The sequence below is a fragment of the Zootoca vivipara genome, chromosome 7 (assembly GCF_965207765.1).
Source record: "Zootoca vivipara chromosome 7, rZooViv2.hap1.1, whole genome shotgun sequence".
Taxonomy (NCBI): Eukaryota; Metazoa; Chordata; class Lepidosauria; order Squamata; family Lacertidae; genus Zootoca; species Zootoca vivipara.
The window spans coordinates 40,703,382-40,728,278 of NC_142590.1; the positions used below are offsets into that span (position 1 = coordinate 40,703,382).

General features: G+C 38.7%; 1 protein-coding gene across 2 annotated transcripts in view; it reads left to right on the forward strand.

Annotated features, from left to right (window-relative positions):
- Window positions 1-23,791, forward strand: part of FAF1 (Fas associated factor 1) — a 176,685-nt gene extending 152,894 nt beyond the window's left edge. For both annotated transcript variants that reach the window (XM_035122849.3, XM_088674070.1), the window contains exons 16-19: window positions 1,726-1,806; window positions 2,230-2,307; window positions 5,824-6,039; window positions 22,652-23,791. In XM_035122849.3, the coding sequence (XP_034978740.1) occupies window positions 1,726-1,806; window positions 2,230-2,307; window positions 5,824-6,039; window positions 22,652-22,735 (459 nt within the window). In that variant the 3' untranslated portion in view covers window positions 22,736-23,791. The remainder of the gene's footprint in view (window positions 1-1,725; window positions 1,807-2,229; window positions 2,308-5,823; window positions 6,040-22,651) is intronic.
- The last annotated feature ends 1,106 nt before the right edge of the window (window positions 23,792-24,897 follow it).

The following is a 24,897-nucleotide window of genomic DNA, read 5'->3' on the forward strand; positions in this document are numbered from 1 at the left end:
GTTAGTGCTTACTGTTAAAGCCATATATGCCTTGGGACCCACATACTCTGTGCCTTAAGATCTTTGGAGGAGAGCCTTCTCTGTGGTGTCCCACCTTTGAAATACTTCCCCCAAAGGACACTAACTTGTGCTGACTTTATAACAGTCTGTGTGGCATGTCAAAATATAACTATTTGCCAAGGAATTTTGAAGCTAGTCTTGAAAACCATTTAGTCTGCTCTGAATGAGTTTCATTGTCTCTAATTCTTTTATGAAGATGGTTGCCTTATTTTATGTATGATACTGTATTGTATCTGTATCATGTTTAATTTTATTTATGCCTATTGTATGCAGCACTTTTATCTGTAAGAGTGAAGGGCACCCTAAATCTTAAAATTATTCAGCTGGATTTCAAATACAATTTATTTAAAGCTGTGAAATCATCATCATCCTCTGCATAAGTATATTGTTATGAAAGTGAAATATTGCTTGCTTTATTTATGTCACAAATACATATTTGCCAACCCTAGCCAAATAATTCTTGATAACCCACTGATTTTAAGTGGTGATTTAGAGTCTTATCAAGGCAGGGGTAGTGAAATAATTTAGTACCTTTCTTCCTGCCTAAATAAATCCTGTTTAAATGCTGGGGTGTTTGACAAATAGAAAGCAGCAACAAAGATTGGTCATCAGTTGTTAAGCTATTTGGATCATGTGTCATCATGCTCATGTCTCATGCTCACAGGCAGGGCCATTCACTTTCACTCAAGTTGTGCAGTGCAAACTTGGCGTTCCATAAACAGAGAGCAGATGTACCTCAGGTGATTGAAGCAAGAGAGTTGGTACCAGGGAAGGCAACAACAAAAGCACTTTGATTGGGAAGAAAGTTCCTTTCCTAACCCCAAATATGTGAATCAGTGAGATTTTTACCATGAGCAAATCTGATGAAATCGAGCAGCATGATAACACTTGCTTAGATCAGCTAGAACCTATTTTCTGGCCTCAGAAAATGAACTTGCCTGTCATTCCTTTATTTGCCGTTTTTGTCCATATTTGGAATTTAGAGTAGCCACATCATGGTTTTGTTACCCAGGGTTTTGTTTCTGCTTGTACTGCTAATGTCTTCAAGTGCTTTAGAGTTTATTTAAATTGGTAAGAGACTGTTGCAATTTGAATAGTTTTTCAGACCCCCTACAAAATGAGCCGAAGTTGAACACTGTATACAGAATTTCTAATAGGCTACTGTCCAATGCATACTTACTTTGGGAATAAGATCCATTGAATTTAGTAGAACACATTTCTGCAAAAACATGCATAGGATAAGACTCCATTTAATGTGACTAACCTGAATGGCATAGTGACCTAGCTTAAAAATAGTAATGACTTAAATTAAGGTTTACTTGATTTATTAGGCTTTTTATTTGTTTTGTTTTTATTGTTAAGCTAGATACTTTCTTCTAGTTCTTCAGTCTGCAGTGGAAGAAGCAATCACTTGGGATATTAATCCAAACATTATTGCCACCTAATAGAGGAGCCCATGTGGTATAGTGGTTAGAGTGTTTTACTAAGATCTGGGAGACCAGTCACTGTCTCTTAGCCTAACCTACATCGCAGGGGTGTGGGGAGGAGAACTAATTACGCCACCTTGAGCTCCATGGAGAAAAGATGGGATGTGAATGAATGAATGAATATAATACATATTTCTGGGATCCTAATCTGATTCTTGGCCTTCTTTTCCCATACCAGGATGAACGTGAGGCCCGAGAGAATGTAAAAAGAGAACAAGATGAAGCTTACAGAATCTCTCTTGAAGCCGATAGAGCAAAGGTGTGTACAGTTCTATACTAGAGCATGTGATTTAGTTATGAATTAAGATATTTTGAGGAACTCTTTTGAGGCCAGGAATTACATTATGATATTAAGCTTACTCTGGAGTTGAGAAAGTGTGGTGGCCATGGGTGGTGTTATTTCTAAATTTGTATCTATACACACACCCATCAATATATGCAGATTTTATGCAAATTAGTGTCATCTTTTGCCCTTCCTTTTTGTGATGCATTTCTCCTTTTTCTAGTAATCAAAAAACAGCCACCCTCTGAGAGAAACCATGAAAACTCTGGAATATTCACAGTTTGAACCACCAGTATTTTGCATGGCATAATTTGTAGGAAAATGAGGGCCATTGGAATATGAGAGTGTACCTTAATGATAAATGATATCTGAAGTGACTTGTTTATTTCATCTCTGCAGAGAGAAGCACAAGAGAGAGAAATTGCAGAGCAGTTTCGTTTGGAGCAGATTAAGAAAGAACAGGAAGAAGAACGTGAAGTGAGACATTTAACCTTGAACATATAGTTAGTGGCACCCCTGTGTTAATTTTGCACACCTAATTGCAATGGCAGTGTCAAAATAAAAATATACACCCATCAGTGTGTTTAAAAAACTCTGCTTGCACAAAATGGCTTCTTTCCCTCTCTAAAATAAATAGTGCCCATATAGGCGCACTGTTAATTGTGCTACATAACCTTTCTTTTGGATACAATGGCCTTTTATAAACTGTTTTCTTACTCAAAGCTGCCGAACCAGTCCTCATTTCAACCTGCAACTGGCCTCCTCGATTTAATGCAGATTGCTATAATGAAAAGAAAATAAGATATATTTGTATAGCAATACAAAAGCATTGTTAGCCATGCTGTTTACTAACACTCCCCATGTTCAAGTGCACGGATTACTGGTACCTACAATCTCTTGTTGTGCAATAGTGTTTGCTTACCTAACAGACATTTGGCTTAGCCTGTCTTTTTGAAAATCATCCACCCTATTCACATACTGAATATATATATATATATATATATATATATATATATATATATATATATATATATATATTGAAGATTCATGAGTTGTTAACTTTACTCTAAGCATCATTGTCCTTTAAGTTAGTCCAGTGGTGTAGAATATCCATTGTAAATAGCTATTTTTATGCTTTAGTACTGGAGACTGGTTACTTTGGGGGGGGTGGAGTATTGTTTGCACAATGAAAACAACTCTAATGAGCTACTGTTGTTTGTTTTCCTCTGATATAATGGCTTGGGTTTAGTAAATAATGTTGCATCTGTTGTACAGCAATGGAGAATGTCAACACACAAGGATAAAAAGCAGGTGCTTGAGTAGAAAACATGGACAAAGATAATAAATAAAAAATACCCTTTTTTTTAAAAAAAAAGACCACTAGACCAAAATACATTTTAAGGGTTGGTTCCACAGAAACAAGCAGAATTCAGTTCTTGGAGAAGGGTGTTTTGGGCCCTTCCTCCCCATTAAAGCTTCCCCTCGCACCCCACATAATGCGCCTGATAGTTCAGTAACCCTATGAAATGAATGGAAGAGGGCACAAGGGGGGCTGCAGTAGGAAGCTGGAATTGGGCAGAATTTGAGAGGGCTGCCTTGCACAAGCTTAAGTGCAGGCATCCCCATAACTATAACTCCCATGATCCCTAGCTAACAGGACCAGTGGTCAGGGATGATGGAAATTGTAGTCCAAAACATCTGGAGGGCCGAAGTTTGGGGATACCTGCTTAAGTGCTTGGATTCATGCTTTGTCCTGTTGGTCTTTGATTCTCGTTATGATTGGTATCACAGTCGCCCATATATCTTTTCAACTTTCTGTCCACCCCAGTCCTAAACACATTGGCAGAATCTAAAGAAGCTTGAGCATTCCAAAGGCTGACTAAAATCATCGGAATTTCATTACTCAGTTCATACATTTAAAAGATCTAGCAGGCAGCAATAGTATTTTAAATCAAATTTATTTACAAAAGGTTTGTTTAATGTAGTGCATATCTTCGAAGTAGCTTCATTTCAGTAGAATTATATAAATAGCAAGTCCCACTGAACTCACTGAGGCTAACTTTTGAATAAAGATGTATATGATTGTACTCTTAGTGTATACATGAAAAAACAGCTTCACATCAGTTAAATTAACGGTGTTATCTTGTACATGTCTGCTCAGAAATTAGCCCCACTGAGTTCAATGGGACTTGCTCCCAGAGTAAGTGTGTATATAGGACTACTCAAATGATTGTTCAAATAATTTTATTGCAGGTTTCTTTGTAAAGAGTTCAGGTGTTTTTTTTGCATTATCTGGTCTTGTGTATTTATTGTGTTATCTGGTCAAGCATTTTGCCTATGAGGCTGTTACAGGATTTCAATTAATTAATTAATTCGTCTAAATATTTAATGGTTTTGATTTTATGCTTTAAAAAGCAATTTGGCTCTTGACAATTATTCCCTCAATCAAAATTCCCTAAGTCCTTTCTGCCCAACAATTAAATTACCTATCACCACTATGCAGTAAACTATAGGTTTAATAATGTGTTATAAGAGGAGGATTTATTTTAATTAGTTGTTTTCTGAGCTGTTATTAAGAAATGAATAAAGATGGATGTGATATTGAAATATACATCATATAACTGCAGTGTGGAAAGGAAGTTCTTCTGACACAAGATGTCAACCTGAATACTTGGAGAAGAATTTGCTTTCCAAAAATGGGGCTTTTGCATGCTTAAAATTAGAAATAAATAAGAGAGAAGCATTTTCCTCTTGCTACTTCACTCTAGCCAAGTTTATGGAGGACAGGCCAAAGGAAACAGGACCTCCAGCACTGTCATACCATAATAAGGACAGGACAGCACTTGACTCTTGGCAGAGTAAGAGCCAGGTACCTAGGGCTAGGTGTTAAGAGTGCAGTGGCCCAAAGTTGCAGCCTGAACTATAAATCCTTTATCATCCTTCTAAGTCAGGAGAAGTTAATAGGTAGCTTGGATGGGCTACTTCTCTTGAGTTGTAGGGTCTGTGCTGCCTTGCTCACTCAGGGTGGAATCTCAGTGATAAAACTAAGGAGAGACTGTCTGCTTCCCAGGATTAGGATATGGTTCCTAGGATCAACATGGTTCAGCTCATGGTCAGAATAGAGGGGAGTCCAGTATTTCAAAGGACACAGGAGTTGTGCATCCCATTCTTTTGAACACAAACATGTGCAGGAGAGATGTGATAATAATAATTTTATTCTTTATACCCCGCCCATCTGGTTGTGTTTCCCCAGCCACTCTGGACAGCTTACAGCATATCTAAAAACATCATAAAAACATCAAGCATTAAAAAACCTCCCGATACAGGGCTGCCTTCAGATGTCTTCTAAAAGTTGTGTAATTCTTTATCTCGTTGACAGGGAGGGCGCCACTACCCAAAAGGCCCTCTGCCTGGTTCCCTGTAACTTTCCTTCTTGCAGTGAGGGAACCAGCATAAGACCCTTGGAAGAGGACCTCAGGGTCCGGGCTGAGCGACGGGGGTGGAGATGCTTCTTCCGGTACATATAGGCTAGATATTGGGGAAATGTTGCAGCATGTAGTAGGAGGTTGCCTATTTCCTAAGAAAGTAGTCAAACATCTTGGAGAGAAGGCCTTTTTGACCATAGCAGAAAAACAACCACAAAACCAGGTGCTTGAAAGAGATTGATTTATGGGACAATGCATTTAATGTACATAAACCACTACTTTTGCAACAGGAAGAATCTACACTGGTTTATGCATTTAATTAAAATTACTATTCAAAGCTTGCCCCCCCCCCAAAAAAAAGTCTTATTGCAAAATGTGTTAGGCCAGAAATAGATTCATCTTCAAGCACTTGGGAGTTCCTTCGCCTCTCTTTTCCAACCATAGCAGCCATTGATGGGACATTGAGTTAATATTAATCAGATACAATGCAGTGGCAGTCTCAGTAACTAAGTTACAGAAAGAAAATGGAAAGTTGCTAAAAACCAATGTGTCTTTCTTCTTTCTTCAGGCTATTAGGCTATCTCTAGAGCAGGCTTTGCCTCCAGAGCCAAAAGATGAGAGCTCGGAATCAGTGAGTAAGCTGCGTATTCGAACACCTAGTGGAGAATTCTTTGAACGACGTTTCCTTGCCAATAGCAAGCTGCAGGTCGTCTTTGATTTTGTGGCTTCCAAGGGATATCCTTGGGAAGAATTCAAGCTGCTAGGGACTTTCCCCAGGAGAGACGTAAGTAAATGAACTTCCTTTGGCATTCCTATTCTGTTTATTTATCAAGTTACAATGTATGGGTTGTTCCGCATACTCCAAGCACATACAACAGTTGTATGTTCTGATCAGTTTGTAGCATAATGATTCATCATTAACATAATAGTACAGTGTGGATAAATTACGTTTGTTCTAGTACTAAAAAGCCACTACCTCTGCTCATGTGAATGCTGCCCTAGCATAGGAGTAATTAAATAGAAATGTGTATTTGTAAATGGACCTCAAACTGAAACTGACTGCCTCCACTTCTAACATTATCTTATGCTTTGATTACTCTTGAGTATTTTGTGTGTATGCATAGTTAAAATGTCCATATTCTCCTTCAAACCGAAATCAGTTTAACCCCATGTCATTTGTGACTTGGCTCAAGAGCGGATAACATTTGTTGTTGTGTGAAAACATAGCTCTGTTGGTTAGAGTGTGATGTCTTAAACAGAGTCCCATATTGTGTTGTATTTTTCACGTAGCTGGGCCCAAACTGAATTGCCTTGCTTTCATATTTGCTTTTGTAGAAGGAGCAATAAGCATTCTTCTCTAATGAGTTCATGGCCTAAATGCAGTAAGCCTGCCTGAAGTCACTGGGCTGCTTCACACATAACACTAAACCATAGCTTTCAAGCTTTGCCACACCCCCTTCCTGTTCTATGTGTCCATAGGAATAAGTCTTCTGAATTTACTTTCATTTCAGTTAATCTCAGTCTGGTGTTGTGTGCCAGCCAGGAATTCTGATTTAAAATGAATATTGGTCAGTTACTAAACAAGCCAACTTCAAGCTAGCCATTGTTAAGCAAGCCCACTACTTGCAACTACCGGTAGCAATGCGCAAGTTCTTGCTAGTTATGTCTACTACTCTGTAGCATTTGTGGATTTGCTATCAGGATAAAAGGCTTTGGCTGCTTTCTTATTCCTATACAGTACTGAAGTCAGTTACTGTTGTATTTTGTCCTCACCATTTTCTCATTAAGAATATGAATTATGCTGCCATTTTACAGTGAGATACTCTGAAAAACCATTCGTCACTTTTGGATTAGCATACACTTGTAGTCACATATGTAATCAACCTTTGTGGGGGATTTAGAATTTTGTAACATGCATTTTTTCCATTTTGTTTCTCATTGCGGCTGAAGAACATTCAGGGGGGGGCACAACTTTCTGGGAAACACTGTTTCTAAATGCTTCTAAGGATGTGGGATGCTAGCAGCAGTGGTGAGGAAGAGGAGTGGGGGGGAGCACACTGCCCCCGGCAGCGCAATCCCAGTGGGGTGCCATTGCGGCTGGACCCACCCCGCGTTGGGTGCCCCGCCCCTGCAGGTGGCGTGCCCCGCCCCCAGGACACGTGCCAGACAAGTTCCGCCACTGGCTGGCAGCTATTGTGGCATTGGGCCTTTCTTTTTTTATTCTACAATTAGAAAGCAAAAGGGTTGGTAATCAAACTTATGCAATCTGAATAATTTGCCTAATAATACATCAGCACCCACCATGAGACAGAAATTGTTAAATTTGTGGGGGGACCTCAAACCCATTCTGAAGTCAGAACAATTTTTTCAGAATAATAAGATACAAATTTTCTAAATGAGCAGAAAATATTGCAGACATTAGAATTTGTAATGGTTGGGTTTGGAATCCTCTGCGTTCTCATCATTTAACCCCCATTCCAGCTAAGAGACTTTCCAAAGTTTCCCTAGCATTTCACGCTGCAGTTTATCAATGCTCTAGCAAGACTTTAAACTCTTCTCCTTCAAAGTCCTTCCATAGCATGTTCCTCAAGAAGGTTCTCCTATTACTACTTAAGGTGCTTCTGTTTTGTTTTTTTTAAATATGAGAATTTGTAATGCTATGGAACAGCTGTCTAATTAAGTATTGAATACTCTTTCCCCCCAGTCTGGATGATAGTGATCAGCCGTTGTAATGTAGCATCAGGTAGTTCCTTTTAATTATAAAGTTAACGGTCTCATCCTTTACACTCTGAGCTCTTCCTGCAAAATACTAGGCCATTTGACTATAATAGGCTTTTATATGGAGCTGAGAACACTCCAGGACTAATCACATAAGATGCTGTATGATTAAGGAATTGTAAATGTTAACCGTTCCTTAAATGTTATGAAACACCTGCTTGCTGTAGAACAGCCTTGAGCAACTAATTTCTAATCAGTGTTATTGTTTATTTGTTTGTTTGTTTGTTTATTCGCTTTATCCTGATGGTCTAGAGCAGGCGACAGGGTTTCTAGTTAAAACCCCTTCATCATATCAGACTTCAGGGCAGTGCACAACAGTGCAAGACCCTCCAGAACAGCATGGGCTTGAGTGCTCCTCCCCTCTTCTCCCAATGGGAATCTCTGCTGGAGTCCCTTCAGTGAATGGAAGGAGGCCTTCTTTTTTATTCAAAGTTATGGAGGAAAGACAACTCAAGATCAAAGGCAATATATTTTAAACAAACATATAGCTACAGTTATTAACCATACGTACAAGGCCAGTGCTTTTTAGTACTCAAGCAAACCTCTGGCTCTATGAAGTCTGAAAAAGTGAACTTGAGCTTAACTTCTATGGAAGTTGTTGTTGTTGTTGTTGTTGTTGTTGTTGTTGTTGTTTTAATTTAAGTTCATCCCCATTCAGTTTATTCAAGGGTCTTTCTAGCATATTCTGCTCAAGCCTCTTCTTAACTTTGCACTTCTAACAGTATCACTATCTTTAGACCAAAATCCCCAGACAGGATAAGAATAAGAATTGTAAAGTTCTTTGTACATTGAAAAGTGCTCCAGATGTTGGTAATACTTAATAATACTGAAGTACAAAAATAATGATACAACTCTGTTTTAATTTCTCTCTCCTGTTTATTATGTCTTGAGAATTTGCAGATCAAAATGAGAGACAATTCCTACAAAAAGGATTTGTGCGCGTTGCATTTGTTTTACAGGATTTCCCCCCTCAAAACAGCAAAGAAATGTGTAATAATGCAGATGAGTCAACTCTTGTAGATAGTATAAAATGTCTGTGAAGGAATCCCATTATCCGCTAATTAGGTTTATCCCCATCCAAGCATATAATCTCATTTTCAGTGGAACCAAAGTGGAAAAAACCATTCAGAGATGGCTGCCATGTTACAGATCTTCTTCCTTGAAACAGGCTGAAGCAAAGATTTTATATCTAAAGCTTGATGTTTCTCTAAATACCTAAATATGTTCTATAACATTTTTCTTATGCTTTAAGAATAGTGTTACCACCTCAAACAAAAGCAACTGCCTTCAGAAAGTAGTCTTTGCTGCTTTTAATTTTAATTTCAAGAATAGTATTCCATTGAGTTAGATCTCTGTGACACTGTGGAAGGGAGAATGCCATCAAATGGTATAACTTTTTATTCAGAGCTACAACCTGCAACATTCTGAAGTCCCATTTGTACTCTTCGTTTAATTCTGACTGTGTAATGTCATGGTCGAGTATTTATTTCACCAATTCTGAAAGGGTAAAGGGGACTTGTTGCAAGTAGTATCTGCTCATGATCTGCCCTCATGATCTGCCTAATATCCTTAGGCAGCCACTTTAGCTTTGCCCCAGATAGTGTGTCAGTTGATTTAACTTACAGTGTCAGTGCAATATGCTGCAGTTACTGGGGCATAAGCAGATGCATCTGCAGCAACAGGGCAAATAGGATAGTAGGAGCAAAAGGTAGTAGAAGTGTTCAGTAATTTGGATGGCTTTGATATTTTCTATGCAAAAGAGAAGCTTTGAGCAGGAAGAATATTCACAGAATCTGTGTCACATACAAACACCCAGCCATTCAGAGAATATGTTGCCAGAGTAATGGCATTACTGTACCATTTAGCCAATGAGATTTGGCTGTATAATGACATCACAGAATGCCACGGTAGCACTCCCTTTGCCATCGCTTCAAATAGAGGGGGCAAGTATGAAGAAGCCTGCTCCTGCTTTTTTCTTGGTTGGATTAAACAGTCACCTGCCTTAGCATGCTGCGATAGTTTGATTGTTGATTAGTGCAGCAAAATAGACATTAGTCCAGTCACCTCAGTAGTACACAGGATTAGTGCAGCATTGGTCCAGTGGCCCTTAACAATAGGTTTCAAATCACATTGATTAAGATTTGTACAAATTCAGCACACCCAAAATGAGATGTAATATTGCTCTTCTTGACATCTCAAGTTATGGAAACTTTGAAGTGGCTCGGAATACAGCACACTGCTTTGACAAAATGGTTTGTCAGTAGCAAAATTAAGAGTAAAGCCACCAGTATATGTATCCCAATAAATATCGAAATAGGTTCACGTCTCCAGTAAATATGAATTCATTAATTCCTTCTTATACATTCCAGTCACTTTAACATATATCCTTGGCTGACAAAGTCAGTATCATAACTCTACTGTAAATACAAACTTCTACAGTAAATACAAAGATTAACTTATTCTAGATATAACTTGTAGCCTTTAAAATAGCAGTGACATAAAAAATAGCAGTAAAATAGCACCTAGGTATTACCTGCATTGGAGTAGAGGGTTGAGCCAAACTCCTCCTTACTCTCTGACTCAATAAAAATATACAATAAATGTTTAAAACTGCATTTTGAAATCATTAACAACTTGGAGTTGTTTGCAACTGTATAACAAGGTTAAAGAGCATTAGAATGCTGTGTAATACTTTGCCATTACCATTTGTTATTGTTCAAAGTTGGTGCCAGCATCTGAAAGAGAAAAGAGAGGAGAGTTCAGTGCTTGTTGCCACAGAAGTCTTAACATTGCCTGGTCCTCATTTCAGATGGTATTTAACAGCTCTATACTCTTATTTAATATATGTGTTCAAATGCTCAGACGTACTTAGAAGTGCACCTAGATGCATGTTCCAACATTCACCTATATATGAGTATGCTCAAAGTTGGGATGGGGGTAGGAGCATGCATGGAAGGCTTCTTCCAATGTGCTTGTACATGTTGCTCTCCCCTCAGTCCTCAACCCTCTCCGTGTTGAGTAGCACCAGAGTGGTGTAATGGTTAGGGTGTTGAACTAGGACCCAGGAGACCAGCAGGCCCGGCTCTAGGTGTAGTCCCGGTGGTGCGGGGCGCCAGGGCTCCAGGCCGGCAGGTGGGGCACTGCGTGGCAAAGCCGCACGGAAGCCGTGCTATGGGGGCACCGGAGCGATCTCCGTGCCTCAGCGCCAGGGCGCCCGACCTGCTTGAGACAACCCTGGAGACCAGCATTCCAATCCCCTCTTTGCCATTTAGCTTAATGGGTGACCTTGGACCAATCACTGCCTCTCAGCCTAACCTACCCGACAGGGTTGTTGCGAGGATTAATTTAGGAAGGGGAGAACCATGTACACCACCTTGAGTATAAAGTCTTGCACAACCTGTTTCAAAGTCCCTGGTTTTGTGAAGAGTAGAAGCACCCTGCAGACCTTCCCCAGTTAGCAGAGGGAAGGTCAGGGACTGGGCCCTCTACGACAAGGTGAAAGGTGACGTAGGAGGCTGCAGGGTGAATGGCAGGCTAACCAAAATTGCCTTCCCTCCTCTTCCAGTCAGTCAGTCAAAAGATCTTCAATGAGTGGAAGAACTGCAATTCCATATTAGTGTAATTAGACATATATGATGCAGGAGATCTCCAAAGCAGAAGGAAATTGTAGAAAGCCATGTTGGCCCATTAAAAAAATAATCCAAAAGAAACAGTGCAGTAATATCTTTATGAGGAAACTTGAAAGTTTGATCACTTTTTGTGACCTTTTAGATAGCTCTTAATAAAGATAATGTCTGACTGTTTCTTTTGTCTATGAGAAATGATATCCTTTTATTGCCAAGGTGACAACTCAAGAGAGGTGGAGTTGACCACTCAAGAGAGGTTATGACACTGGGTTTTTGTATGGCATTTGAAGCACAGACAAGGCTCCTTCAAATCTCCCAAGAGCTCTGGCATGTCTTAACAGTCTGCACCTGCAATTTTCCTTTGTAATAAAAATTAAACCCTGTTTTTTTTACTGCCCTGCATTTCCTCCTTAAATGTACACCAGTGAACTCCATTTATCAAAGAGTATGTCTTTTACAGACTGTGTACTGGGGACTTAAGCTCTTTATTTACTGTATCTGGAAGCCTTAGTAAGCTAGGACATCTACAGTATTTCACATTTATTTATCTGAGCTGTAGCTTAGGATCAGGTGGCAGTTAAGTCAATTAAGGTTATTCAAATGCATCTAAAATGTTGCTTAATAATTCAGAACCAGTTTGCTCTGTTTAGAGTATTATGCTTTTTTAAATCCCTTTAATTAGTCAATTCCAACAGCAGTTTAAATAAACAAGGGGGTACCTATCTTTCTTTCCTCCCTTACAAAACAGTAGTTAAAATAAATTTAATTTGACTGAAATAATATAGTTCATCCACTCAAGAGAAGGATTTAGGCTAGTTTGGAGCCAGATTGTGTCTAGCGATGGCATGACTATAAAATATAGGTTAAGGATTAAAAACACTTCCGCCTTCACCCTTCTTCCATTTCCTTGGTTTTGTTTTTGGTAAGAAGCAGGTGTTGGTGTTGTTTTGTACAATTTATGCACTAGAGAGGGGAGCTTGATGTTGCAAGCAAGAAGCTGAACTAGTCTACTATCCACAGTAGCCATCAGGATACCTATGGAAGGGAACGACTATTTGCTGTTACTTGTCTCTAATATCTGATATTCAAATGCCTACTGCTATTGAATATGCGAGATTTGTTTTTTGTTTTGTTTTCATGACTAATTGTCATCAATCTAGCTTCCGTAATTTTGTTGATAATTCTTTTTAAAAGATCCATCTGTGTTAGTAGCCAGAATAACAACTTGCATTAGTAATTTCCAGACATTTATGGGGGGGAAGTTTATTCTGTCTTGAACCCACTACCAATGATCCCAGACGTACTTTTAGTAACATGACAAAAAGACAAATCTCCCTCTTCTATATTGACACTTTTCATAATATATGTCTACACAGAAGTAAGTTCCAATGAGTATATGATTGCAACCTGCCACCTTTTTCTAAATTGCTTCCAGAGCTGAAAAGAAATATTGAATAGTCTAAGCTGAGTGCTAAATACTCAGTAGGCATCTTAATTTGACAGTTCGTTTCTCAGAAAATGACCAACTAAACATGTTGAACACAACATACAGCTGTCTACAAGATGAAAGTATTCTGTTCAAATGCACCCCCAGTCTCTTCTCTCTTCCACCCACCCCCAATTTTCACTATGGTCCTTTCTCTCAACTGGTTTCAAACTTTATTTGATTAGTGTGTTGTCTGATCATTCTCAGACAGTGCTGGGGGAAGTTGCCTCTTTGGGTCACCTGTTAAACAATCTTGGGGTGTGTGCGTACAGTATGTGTTATTTTTTTCTCATGCTTAGCTTTTATTTTATGAATTTTTGCTAGAAGAAAGAAAGTGTAGTAGCAAAATGCCAAGAAATAGCCTTGGCAACATTAAGATATTAACATTGCTGTGTCTGCTAACTAGAAAATTTAATGATCTCCTGCTGTTTTGGTAATTGGACAAGTAAATGCATCTTAATAAGGCTCTGATCCTCAAAGTGATCCTTCAGTTCTAGCCCTGTTCATTCCGATGGGGTTTGCACTGCCAGAACTCTTTAAGAATCTGTAAATTGCCACTCCATTTTTATATACATGTTATTGATTTAATCTGTATATCAGTCAGTCATATTGTAGCATCTGCACGTCTTCTGTTCACCATTCTAAATGTTTTAGAAACACTTCCCTACATTGATAATTAGAAATGTGCATTCAAATTAAAGGCCAATCCCTTCATAGCATATAATCTATATTTAGTCCTCTGTGTCTCAAACTCTGTTTGGTTTGAAAACATTCATATATAGCTTTTTTTCATAGTTCAGCACAGGTACTTTCACTTATGGCTTCAGATATTCTCATGCTCATAAAATTGAGGGAATAAAATATTTTCTTAGCATCTTACAATGCATATGTGTTAATTGTTAAACTGAAATAATTCACAAGCCTATAAAGTGAGTGCATAGTGTACTGACCTTCAGCAACCCACAGAGGAAAAAGTTACACTAAATCTAATTCCATTTTAGAAGCACTCAAAATTCACAGTTGTCGTCGTCATTAACAACATTCCTCAGCAAAATCATTGTGCCAACTGTTGTCCTTGACAACTGTAAAAATGAAGTGCCAGTGTAAAGTTTCCAACACATAAACATATTCTTTTGGTTAAATTAATATCCCAAGCTTCCTCCCAAAGGAGCTCAGGGTGATAAAACATAAAGATGCACAATAAAATAGATGGATAATAAAAGTTGAAACACTGTATAATTCTACTAAATATTTCCTCCAAATACTATGAAAAGTCTCAGTTTTCAAGAAACGGGGGGGGGGGGCTCTTAAATCTCTCCAACATCTCATATGAGGCTACTCTGGTTCTTCCCATTTTGTCTTGTCACTAATGCTTACAATGTTCTATTTGTCGCAAAAGGGTAAATATCTTGTAACAGAAAACAAACTTTTCATCTGAATAGGTTGTTAAACTAGACAAAATGTTTAAAGGAATTTTCCCTTGGACCATCACATAAAGGACATTTCACTAGATTCTCCACCTGTTTCAATTTCCAGGTGCAAATCCATTGAGAGATACTGTAGGTATCTACCGTACTATCCAGAAGGCATAATCTACAGGTATAGGCCTTCTAGAAGTGCCCAAAATAGAGGGGAAACCTTCTGTTCTTCTAGATTTCTACATGTGCCAAAATGCCCTTTAAGTAGTTTGCAACTATAAAATCCATCCATAATTAAAATACACAATAGAAATTCCACCGAGCATTAAAATATCCTAAATTAAAAATTATAAACCTTTTAAGAAATTTATTCAAGCCTAGGTGAATAAAAGACAGTAGTACCAAGTTATTTGCATACATTGAATCAAATGTTCCAGCCATGTGTTGCAGGGGAGCATGCATCCTAGGTTTCCAGTCTATGGACTATGTCACATGTTTGGATGTCATTTACTGTATGTAGGATAGGTGTGAATAGGCAGCCTGGCTTTACTCCTCTATTGCCCATCATGTGTTTGCTGAGATTCCTCGCACTATACCTCACTCCTTATATTAGGGTTGCCATATTCCCAAAGGTGAAAATCCAGACAAAGTTGCTGAGATTTGGGGGGAAACACCCCCCCCAAAAAAATCATTTTGGGGCTTTCCTTTTATTTTCCCTGCTTATTATTTTTTATTTTAAAAAAATAGCTCTACTTGCCATACATCCAGGTTTTCCTGGACATTTTGCCAATTCAGCAAAAATCCGCCTGGTTGCCATTAAGCATAGCAATTTCAGGATGTGTCCTAAGGAATAGAGCAAATATGCTATAATTTCCCCTGAAACCTGTTTATTCCTCCTAAATCCTTTTCTATGACCCATGCTTATAATTTTTGGCCAAAAAAACATTTGCACAACTTAGCTCACACATTTGCAAGACTGACTGGTCTTAGTGGACTGATTTTCAATAGATTTTTATCCCACATCAAAATGTGACTTTAAATCAGTTGGAGCTGTCTCCTTCAAAAGCTCACTTCTGGTAGCACTGTTGTAAACTAGACTTCCCCAACCTGGTGGCCTCCAGGACTACAGCTAGCATCTCCATGACCATTGCTATGCTCGCCATGGCTGGTGGGATTTGTGAGTCAAAAATCTTTGGTGGTCACCAGGTTGGGGGAGGGGGTATTGTAAGCTGAACCGTAATGTAACCAATTTGGCCACAACGTTCCATGCCCATTAGGGAGGGATCTGTCATAATTTTTTCCCAAAAAAAACCACACCTTTCATACCTAAAATAATGATTAAACACAAAAAGTGGCACCCAAATTAGACATCACCACCAGAAGCTCTGAAGACTCCAGCAGCTGCACTGCCAGATGACATCACAAAATTCCACAGCAACCAACTGAAAACAGTCATTTTGCAGCAACAAGGCCCAGCTTTTTCAATAGGCATTGCCAAGCAGGGAAAAACAAACAGAATAGGGCCTTTCACGAGCGGGGGGGGCAGGGGTGAGGCACAACAAAGGGAGGGGGACACATAGCCATGGGGGGGAGGACCCTGAGTCAGCCAAAGCAGTGGGGGGTGGGTTGGGACAGAGTAGGCCGACCTCCAAAACGGCCATTCCAGCTCCAAAGCCCAAGCCCAAAGCCTCTCCCGGCAGCTGCATTAATAAACGCCTGGCAGCATTAGGCAGTCGTTCATCATTTCCCCCAACACGCACTTGGGGGCATGGCGAGGGGTTTTTGCTTTTTAATTTAGTGGGCGTTGTGTCACATGCGAGGCTACGGCGGCCATTTTAAGTAAGGGCAGTCGTGCCCCTTTTAACCTAGGCTTTATACTACCGATTGCCAGCCTCTGCGTCTTTAAAAAACAACAACAACCATGCACTTTCTCTCAGTTTAAATCCTCCCAGTTTAAATCCTCAAACCAACACCACATCCTACATTCAAAACACCTACTCCAAAATTAGAAAATCCAAATAACCAAAACAAACAAACCACAAAACACAAAACAATGCCCAAATCATACAATACCCACCAAAATAAATGACAACCCCAAAAATAAAGTTAAACAATAGTAACTTCTGCTTCTCATGATCTTATTTTAAATATATATATATATATATATATATATATATATATATATATATATATATGTTCACGATGCGTGCGCAGTAGCCAATGCATGGAGATACAGGGGGGAGGGGCCAAGACTTCCCAGGGACAACAGAGGGCTCAAACAAAAGTGCATGCTGGGAAATAGAACCCAAAAGCTGACAGTTCCTTCCCCAAGGGTGGGGGCCAAGGTATGGAGAAACAGGGGTGGGGCCAACACTCCCCGGAGACAACAGAGACGGGGGTGGGGGAAGGAGGGGCTCGATAGCTCATGGGTCGGGACAGAGTGGGGCCAGTCACATGGATGTGCCGTGGGGGTGGGGGGGGAAGGGGGATTGATAGCTCATGGGTCGGGACAGGGTGGGGGCAGTCACAGGGATGAACCAGGGGGTGGGGGAAGGAGGGGGCAGGACAAGTCATGTGTCCAGACAGAGTGGGGGGGAATCACAGGAAAGAACTACAGCAACGCGTGGCCGGGCCAGCTAGTACAATTATAAAACAAAACAGTTGACAACCATAAAACAAAAAAGTGTAAAAACATTTTAAAACATTTTCTTATATAAAACAATACAAACCTTTGGAGACTATTTTATATAAAATCAAAGTGTTGCGAACCATTATTATTGTTATTACTTGCCCTTCACCCTAAGGTCCCAGGGCGGACTACAGTAATGATTTTCCTAACAGTAAATATTTCCCCTTAAAGAAAGGGCTGTCTTAATCGAATTTCCTCAAGATGTAACTGTATTGAAGTATTATAATATTTATTTTTATTTAATTAGAAGAAATATAGATGATTGGTCATAGACTTACATGATTCCTAGTCTTAAATTTCACACACACACACACACACACACACACACACACACACACACACAATTTGAATAACCCAGTTGTTTTGAAGTGTTGTATTATGACCAGCACATTAGTACACATTATATATTTCTTTTCCCATTATTATTGGACATTTCACAGTGCCAATAAAAACCATTGGCAGATGAGTGTTGCTGAATCAGATCAAATTGCACTTCTTCAAAGTGTGTGTTTATTTGGACCCTTGTTTGAAGCTCTTAATTACAGAATCCTAGTATATGTAGAGATTATTATTTTATCAGACAAAATGAATTCACTGTTCTCGTTTGTGTCATACTGAGATAATACAGATTTTGAAAAAGATTTTGTCCTTCACCAGGTGTGCATTTAAGTGATTTTCACAGCACTTACACCTTGATAAGGGGGATTAGGAAAGAAAGTTAAAGGATTCTTTGTCCACTAGATTCACCAGAGTAATTCAAGCATGTGTAAATGGCAAAGGAAGTTTGCCTGCTTGAGAACAGAATCCTGTTCTAGGGCGTGAACGAAAGTAATGCGTATGATCCTTGTTATTCATGTTTGACTTACAATAGTTGTATATTCCTATCATTACTTTAAATGACCTGACTAGGCTGCTTGCCATTATTTCACTTTACATTTTTCTCCTGGGTCAGTGTGCACAAGGAGTTGTATGTAGGAAGCAGTAAATTGCTGTTGTACAGGGTGTGAGCATTTGGTGTTATGTGCAGGGTCAGCTAAGCTGAATATGTAAATACGGGTTTGGAGAGGGTGAACTCTATTAAGAAATGTATTGGAATACAAAACCACTATACTGATAGAAACCCTAGAAAATCAATCAGTCATTCAGTCAATCATGTATTTGTATGCTGCCTTCCCAAAGTTAAAACCATGCTCAAGGTGACTTAAAACATACAATTTTTTTAAAAAAAATTCAAAAATAACAAAAGCAGTCATAAACAATAAAGAAAACATCAAAAGTACACAACCAAATTGAACAATTTCCATATATTCCATATATATCATAAGAGCCTGAATAAAAATACAAAAATTTAATATATATATATTTAAAAACCTAATCAATACCCCAACCCAAGAAAACACTGTGGATAAAGTCCACAATCCACTGAAAGTGACTAGAGACTTTCTGTTGGCTTCTAATGGTATCACTGTTTCAGCCATTGTAGCCTAAATAGCTTTACCCAGAGGTATGGTGCTTCAAAATGGAATGGAGCTGTAACATAGGGAGCCATATTCTGCTGGTTATTATCTGCCCAACAATGGCGATGAACTATTCTCCTAGCAGTTTTAGTATGATTCAGAACTTTCTCTCTATTGATTTTCCCGTCAATGCAAATGTTTACCAGCATCTTACAATATAGGTACGGTAAAGGTAAATAACCCTTGGGCAGTAAGTCCAGTCAAAGGTGACTATGGGGTGCAGCGCTCATCTCACTTCAGGCCAAGGGAGCTGGCTTTTGTCCACAGACAGCTTTCCGGGTCATGTGGCCAGCATGACTAAACCGCTTCTGGCACAACCGAACACAGTGACGGAAGCCAGAACACACGGAAACGCCATTTACGTTTCTGACAGAACGGTACCTATTTATCATCTCGCACTGGTATGCTTTCGAACTGCTAGGTTGGCAGAAGCTGGAACAGAGCAACAGGAGCTCTCTCTGTCATGGGGATTCAAACTGCCGACCTTCCAATCAGTAAACCCAAGAGGCTCAGTGGTTTAGACCACAGCGCCACCTGTGTCCCCTTCTTACAATATATGATACAATGGAATGATAAGAACCGGGATAATTTTAGTTACTTTAGTTGATAGTACATTGTACCCTTAAATTATTGAATACATTACATATCTACTATTTGAGTAATTCTTCTTTATATATAAATACTATTTAACCATCAGCTTCAATGTTTCTCAAACTGGGGTTCCCAGCTGTTGTTGCACTACAACCCCCCATCATTCCTGGTCACTGAGCTAAATATAACACCCATACAACAATGTTTCTTGGATGAAGAGGGAGAGTGTGAAGGTTACAGCCAAATCCACAGTGAAGAGGAAAAGACCATGTGTGACAACCCTTCAAGTGCCCTAGGAAAGCCAGAGACTAATAAGAGAAATTTAAAATTTAAGGATGATTCTCCCAAGGTTGACTCTACTAAGATGAGGTCTTTGGACAAGCTGCAGGTGGTCATATCTAATTGGCTAATAATGAATCCCAGTGGCTCACTGCTAACTGAGGTTGAACTGTAGGCAGAAATAAAAGCCATTTTAGAGATGTCCCTAATATTAGGAAATGGCTTTTGATGTAAATATTTGAGCCTTCAGAAGAAATGTGGTAGTATTGAACTTAATTTTCAGGACTTAGAAGTGTGGGATAAATTATGGTGTTTGATTTACTTGTTTGCCAACAGAGAACTGTTATTTGAACTAAGAGAATGTAAAAATAACTTTGCAGGGCATCAGATCAGAAGTACACACACACACACACACACACACACACACACACACACACGGTATCAGAAAGTGGTGAAGAGGGCATGGGAGGGAAGAAGACCATGTTCATGAAGACGGTTCTTGCTGTCATCCTGCATACAATTTCAAGAGGAAAGTACTGCCTGAATATGCCCAGGCATACCGGTAACTTGTTTCAAATTCTCCTTTCAGTTGTTGCTGCTTTCAGGTTTTTTGCTTGCCATCTAAAGCCTATCTTTTGGTCAGAGGAGTGATAATAAAGCTTCTGTTTTCCATGCTAAAGCAACATATTTACATACTACAAATAACAAAGTAATGCTGCAGACGGGATCTGGCGTGATAATTAAGTACAATGGCGACCCATATGAACAGAAAATGCCAAGCAGCTAAAACAAAGCAACAACAGCTTTGTTTGTTGACAGATGTAGGAGCCATATTGTTAGTTAATTGGGTAATGGTGTAAACATTTGCAAACTCTGCAGTCCCTAGGTGAATTAAAAAACCAGCAGGCGCACTGAAATCAAGGGTGAAAAGCAGCAAACCTCCTCTTAGCACAGGTACTCAGCTAACCTCCAAAGTTGAAAACACTTGAGAAAAGGACATCGTTGATAGTTGTTATTAAGGGTAACTTGAGTTTGTAAACCCAAGAGTTCCGATTAGGATGTGCATCCTTAATTACACTCAAGTGAATAATAGGTTTCCATCTGGTTACAGTCTGGAGGATAGTGTTCATTAACCCAGCCTTGCTTTTCAAACCAGTTTTCGCCTGATACACAGAAGACATTCTCACTCTACTTACCTTTCCTTGCTTTTGCAATAAAGGGGTTATGGGATTTGGAAAGTGAGTGGATTTAATTAGATACAGACTTGAACTGAACAGAGAAAGCAAATTGCTTTTCTCAGGTGCACGGTACCTCTTGTCCAAAGAATGGTTCAGCACTGTAGCAGTGAAATGCTAAAGGCTTTAAATATGAAACAAAAAGCTTCATTAGTAGGCTTCTGTAAGTGCAAAACAGAATTCAGAGTCACAGTAGTTTTATAAAACATATTTTCTAAGATAGTTTCTTCCCATTCATTTTAAGTGGTATGTTCTCTGGAAATAATACTTTGTAGAAAATGCTGTATCACAAATCCTTTTTAATGGCTTTTAAAACATTTTATAATCTCAAGCATTCATGGTATGGTGTTATGACATATTTATGTATGTGGTGAAATCTAGTTGGTGTCATTCTGCTGACAAAAGGCATGCAACAGGGAGGAATAGAAAGTTAGGTGCTCCCTTCCCCTCCTGAAGACCACCACTCCATCTGAAATCTGCCTCGGAGGGTCCCCCAACCCCAGAAAATTCCCTTCCTCCCTGTTCTGCTGACAGATGCCTTCCATCAGCAGAGCATCGCCAAGTGCAACAAGCAGTATAGAATTTAAAATACTAACCATCTGAACAAAATAAAATCAATTCACTTTTAAAAACACAGAAAAATGGAATGGTTGAAACAAAGCTAGAACACCAGTAGAGGGCTGAGGTGTGATAGAACACTAGGAATAAGACTCAAGTAACAATGGTATGGAACTATTTTTTTTCTGTTCACAAAGAGGGACTTCAGCAACTATTGGAACTTGCTTTGTTCAATAATGCACCCTATGTGGTTGCACGCTTGAGCCTTTGATTGCAGCTAGATATTCCATACCACAATTCACTGCCCATGTACAGCCTGCCAGTGAAAAGTAGTTTTGCATACAGAATATGAGGGGGAAAGGGGGGAATGGAAATCTGGTCTAACAAAACATGTATTTCATGTTTTCAGGTGAGGCCCTATCCTAAAAGCTCAATTTGTGATTGCTGAGAAGTTATACTGTATACTTCTACACAAAAGTGTCCATGCATATTGTAGTAGAGCTGTGCTCCTTTCTAATGTATGTGTTTCACTAGATAGCAATTTTTGGTAAATCATACAGTCTGGTTTCACAGGTGTGGATAAACAATTAAATCACTCTCCTATTATGCAGTAGAGTTTCCAGTAATATATCTTTTCAAGCCCAGATTTTAAACTTGGAAAATGTAATCCTATCCAAGTACTATTGGGGAAAGAAGGTCAATGGAATTTAAGCATGGAGTGAGTAGAAATGGATTTGTCAATTACTGTACATAGGTGAAACGCTCTCTGCAATGCACTGCAAAATCAAATTGCAATTATTAGAGGATGTCTAAGCCATTTACATATTTGAAACACCAATTAAATTAAGTGAATATTTTGGGTCTATATAGAAAAAAGTGCTAGGCATGTCATTTCTGTCCTGTGTACCTGTATGATTCCAATAATCTCATAAACATAACATCTGCATTGACAAATGCTGATAGATTCTCTAAATAAATAAAATAAGAGACCTTTTGCCAGGTGATACGAAATGCAACTTACAATAAACCCATCTTTCTTGCAGCCCATTGCAAATATATACATATTCTTATGTATGAATTGGTCCTATTTTTCTGAATGTTATAAGCAAAGAAATAAAAAGTCCCTAAAATAGTTATCAGTCTGCTTTTGAAAATGTATATGACGGCTACCTTTACTTGTTTTTTCAGTTTTTTTCCTGTTATTTTTTTGTCTTCGCAGGTGAGCCAGCTGGATCCAAATAAATCATTACTGGAATTAAAATTGTACCCTCAAGAAACACTTTTCCTAGAGGCAAAAGAATAGATCGAGCCAGATTGGAGGACTAAGAAATTCTTTGATAATGAACGAGGCACGGTGAACGCTTTATCCAAATCACCGTGTTCTGTCATGTAACTCAAAAATCAATGTCACAACTCTGCCTCTTTCAAGAAGCCGGGAAGGAAGAATAAACATAGCTCCTTAAAAGTTTTCCATACATGAGTATATGTTTCCAACCTCATTTAAATGAGCAGAAAAGAAATATTCTGCAGTAAACACTGAACACTATGACTCTGTTGCTCACTTACCATCTGGCTTTTGTTATAATTAATGCACTGTTAAAATGTGAGTGATTGTCAAGTAGAATTTTTACTCCTCAATTACCCCCTTTTCACCAAGAATTCTTGGACATTTCTGCCTGTACTTTTGACACTAGAATACTGTATATTTGATATCTCGGTGAACCAGTGCTCTCATACATATGCATTTTCTTCCTGTGTTTGAATTTCTACTTTACCACCTAATTTTTTTAAAAAAGGCAGAAAATCAACACATGGGACATTTTCAGCCTAGGAGATTTAACAGTATTATAGTAGTAGAAAGCAGAAACCTTTTTTTGTTTTGTTTTGTTGGTACTTTCTGACTCCTTTCATAAGATGTAAGGTTTTGTTTGGAGAATATAGTTTGACATATATGCAAGATATTTATTTACCTTTTTTCCCTTTTGAATCTCAGTTCCAATTCAGTTTAGGGAGTACTTTCCATTACACTGCAGTGTGCTGAACTGCTGATGGTGTGAATATCTAAATAATGTTCAGAAATGGGCCAGTACTAAATAACTGGTATCTAGCTGATAGTTCAGTAATAAGTTGATATTGACTACCAGTCTCTAAAAGTGTTTCAAATAGCAAACACACATTTTATTTTATTTTTTGCTCATCATTGTAGAAGAAATTACAGGAACCCTTCTCTCTGCCCCTTTATTTCCTTTTTGCTTCCTTTCATTCTGGCACTTGTTTGTATTCCCCCCCCCTGCTGTTTTAAAGCACCTTGTTTATTTCACCAAACAATAAAAAAGTAAAATTACAGTGTATTAAGAAATCTTCCTCATTGCATTTTCATTATTGATCCTGAGTAATGTGTACCCAGGGAACTGGTTCTGAAGCCTGAAGTATACAAACCAACCCAACTATACCTGCTGCCTAACATTGTATCAAAAAAAATTTATAAGCTTTTTGTTAAAAAAAAAGCTACAAAAATCTAGGTGTAGGGTATAGCATTCGAGAGCACCGCAGAAACATCAGCTACTAAACAGAACATAATATGAATCAGAAACAAACTTATAAACATTGTCAGTGGTGTTCCGCTTTTCAGAAAGTTGGATATATGAAATTAGTCTATGATTATTAGGTGGCTAGTAAAGCCGATATATTATTTTTTACCAAAAATGCAAAATGTGGAGGGGGGAGTCTTCTAAAACAATTACGTTAGTGAATGCACACAGGACATATAGTGATGTATTCATGTCAAACTAACTATTTCACGCACGGCCCACCCCCCATCCTACAGTACATGAAACTCAACATTAGACAATATGGAATGTATTGGGAGAATCCAGCTTCTTACCTTAATTGAAAAGCTATACAAGTTGCAAACAGAAGTAAGAAATGTAAAAGACAAATTCCATACATAAGTAGGAAGAATGAAATCTACTCAAAGTTAAAAGTCCCATGCAGTTTAATTAGAGACAGTTAAGGTCATGCTTAACCAGTCCAATGGAATTAATGGAACTGTGGTCTACCAATTGTTTCTGCATCAAAATTCTCTCTGAAGAATTCTGAATTGTGAATCTCTGAAGATTCTGAATTGTGCCCTTAATTAGCATTCATCTGCAAATGTTCATTTAAATTGTTGTCAACCATACTTCTAATGAGTGGGCTTGCTGAAATATTGATATGCATTAGCATGGTTTGCACATCACATTAAAGGTTTAATGTGAACATGCAGCATGCTAGTGCATGGTGCTCAAAAGTTCTTGCTCTGTTCCTCTCCTGCTCCTGCTGCTGCTGTGCCACTATGAAACAAGCCAGAGTGACTTGCTGTGACATCCAAACCTAGCTTCATGGTTTGTTTCTCTCTAAATTCTGGCTTGTTTTCCAGCAGTGTAGCAGAAGCAGAGAGAAATTTTCCAGTACTGTACTGTGCAC